The 3,044-nt window shown below is 35.8% G+C and overlaps 1 protein-coding gene across 1 annotated transcript; it reads left to right on the top strand.

Annotated features, from left to right (window-relative positions):
• Positions 1 to 717: 717 nt before the first annotated feature.
• LOC145028314 (cytochrome P450 CYP82D47-like) lies at positions 718 to 2,683 on the top strand. The gene is made up of 2 exons (XM_078976990.1): positions 718 to 1,695; positions 1,870 to 2,683. Exons 1-2 carry the CDS (start codon positions 751 to 753, stop codon positions 2,506 to 2,508), a joined length of 1,584 nt encoding a protein of 527 aa, XP_078833116.1. The 5' UTR covers positions 718 to 750; the 3' UTR covers positions 2,509 to 2,683.
• Positions 2,684 to 3,044: the final 361 nt, after the last annotated feature.

Here is a 3,044-nt window from a genome sequence, read left to right as displayed (position 1 = left end):
ATAGTACTTTTGTATTTCAGTTTATGTTTGTATAAATTTACAATATCCTGGGTAGTTATGTAAAATATTAAAACTTAATCGGTTTGTATCCAGTCTTTCCAATCAAACTATCAATGTAAAATATTGTTTTATGAATATGCATGTAGTATGTTTCAGAATAACAACTTTTTTTTAATATATGAAAGTTAGGATCTTTCAAGAAAATATACATAAAATATAATAAAGATAAGTAGTAAGAATTGTTTATAAACTTGTTTTTGGCAATTAGCATATCATGGATGGTAAGATAAAAACGATAGGGCCAAAAATGAAACTACTTGACTTGAAGTGGGCGGTGGAAAGGTGGCGCCACGAGCCTATTTTATTCAAAAAGAATCTTAAGATTGTAAGATGATTCCAAAGAATATATTACCATTCTTACAAAAAAAAAAAAAAAAAAAAAAAAATCCCTTACAATATAGTTGGTATGGATTTCAATTTGAAATTATATATTGGGCAGTTTTTTTAATAGTATTAATTAGACACGATTACTAACTTTTAATTAAATATTAGAAATAAACGAATATTATGTATAAATAAATGTAACTTTAGAAGGGATAAAATAGGAATTTAAAAAAAGAATCTAGTACGGTTCACAATATTTTAAACATTTTTGGATTGCGCGCACACATATACAAGTACACCTAACCAAGCAATGCGTTGGAGTTCTATCTCTCGTCTTCCACAATTATTGCAGCCGCTCACAAGGCGATGGAGTTGCATCTCTCGTCTTCAACAATTGTTACATCCATCTTTTCTTCTGTTGTAGTACTAGTTTTCTTACTCCACACCCTCGGCAAAAAGAAGGCAACCACAGGGAAGAACCGAAATCCACCACAAGCAAAAGGGGGATGGCCTATAATCGGGCACCTACATCTTCTAGGTGGACCTGAGCTACCTCACAAGGTTTTAGGTGACATGGTAGAAGAGCATGGCCCTATCTTCACCATCAACCTCGGTGTTCATCAAACTTTGGTGGTGAGTGACGGGGCTACAGCTAAAGAGTGCTTTACAACAAACGACAAGGCCTTTGCAAGTCGACCAAAAGCAGAGGCAGTAAAAATCATGGCTTATGATTATGCCATGTTCGGCTTTACTCCATACGGCGACTATTGGCGACAAATACGCAAGATGGTAATGCTCGAGGTTCTTTCTCAACGACGAGTTGAAATGCTTGGGCGTATTCGAGCTTCAGAACTTAGAGCCTCCATCAAAGATTTATATGATGTTTCGGTCAAGAGTTCAGAGGAGTTGAGGGTGGATATGGGTCAGTGGTTTGGAAATTTTGTAGTAAACATTATGGTTAGGATTATTTCCGGGAAGAGGTTTTCACCAAATGATGAAGAAGGCGTTCGATTTCAGAGCATAGTAAAAACGTTCTTCGAGTTAATGGGGGCATTTGTGGCTTCTGATTTTATCCCTTATCTCAGGTGCTTCGATGTGGGTGGATACATAAAAGCCATGAAGAAGACAGCGGGAGATTTGGACGATATCTTTGACGTGTGGTTAAAGGAACACAAAATGAATAGTAACTCTTCACTGCAACATGAAAGCAACCAAGATTTCATAGATGTGCTAATTTCCATTCTTGAAGATGCTTCTGAAGAAGCATTCCCGGGGTTTGACCATGATACAATTATCAAATCCACATGTCAAGTAAGTGAATTAACTTTTCCAAGATCTTTTATATATATATATATATATATATATATATATATATATATATATATATATATATATATATATATATATATATATATATATATATATATATATATATATATATATATATATATATATATGTTGTAATTCCATTTCGCATGCATGCAGCAACTCCTATTAGCAGGCGTGGACACCACATCTTTGACATTAACATGGGCTTTGGCATTATTGCTCAACAACCCAAAAGCATTAGAAACTGCCCAAGATGAAATTGATGAGCATGTTGGAAGGGACAGGCTGGTGGAGGAGTCGGATTTGAAGAACTTGGTCTACCTGGATGCCATCATCAAAGAAACATTCCGCTTATACCCAGCTGGACCACTCTCAGTTCCTCACGAGTCACTAGAGGACTGCATTGTTGGTGGATATAATATTCCAAAAGGCACTCGTCTGTTGGTGAATCTCTATAAGATGCAACGTGACCCTAAAATTTGGTCAGAACCTCTTGAATTTAGGCCTGAGAGATTCTTGACTAGTCACAAGGGTATCGATGTCAAGGGAAAGCATTATGAATTGCTTCCTTTTGGTAGTGGTAGAAGAATGTGCCCTGGTGTTTCTTTTGCCCTCCAGGCTGTGAGTTTAACGCTAGCTAGCTTGATTCAACAGTTTGTCCTCAAAAAACCATCAAACCAACCTGTTGACATGACTGAAAGCTTGGGACTGACTATAGGCAAAGCAACACCACTTGAAGTCATTTTGGCCTCTCGATTATCCTCTAATATGTATCAACATCATGTTGGCTCATGAAATCAACTTCAAATTCCCTGCCTACAAGTTCCACATCATCCATCATTCTCCATAAGAATGTGAGAAGGTACCTATTACCGACCTAGTTAATAAAATCATGATAATTATTATGTAATGAAGTCATGTTATTAGAAAATAAGGATTCATAATAACAATAATGCTTGGATCGTGATTATATCAATTTCCAAAACATGTAATTCGTCTCTTAAAGCATGATATACATGAATTCAGAAGTGAGATGATCCAATAAATCTGATTTGGAATACAGGCCTAATCCAAACCTTAAACACATAATACATACCTTGTGATGTTATGTATTCATGAGAGACAGAAAGATTGATAATGATCAATTTCTTATGTGTGACTAATCAACCTTTTTACCGAATAATTACCTTGCATTTATACAAGGAGTGAAAAGTGGTTACGTGTTGGTTACACTAAATTGGCGCCAAAAGAAGTAGTTTTAGCACATAACTGAAACATACATCACCATGATGTCATTAGTGGGTTTTTGGCGGGAAAATACATGGCCGGAC

This window comes from Lactuca saligna, chromosome 2 (genome assembly GCF_052625555.1).
Source record: "Lactuca saligna cultivar CGN05327 chromosome 2, ASM5262555v1, whole genome shotgun sequence".
NCBI classification, from domain to species: Eukaryota; Viridiplantae; Streptophyta; class Magnoliopsida; order Asterales; family Asteraceae; genus Lactuca; species Lactuca saligna.
The sequence above is the reverse complement of the archived record's forward strand: the minus strand, read 5'-3'. Positions and strand labels throughout refer to the sequence as shown.

Excerpts from the sequence above, each read along its gene's own strand:
- LOC145028314 (XM_078976990.1), top strand. The coding sequence starts at position 751 with ATGGAGTTGCATCTCTCGTCTTCAACAATTGTTACATCCATCTTTTCT. Across the intron at positions 1,696-1,869 it reads TTATCAAATCCACATGTCAA|CAACTCCTATTAGCAGGCGT; the intron begins GTAAGTGAATTA and ends GCATGCATGCAG.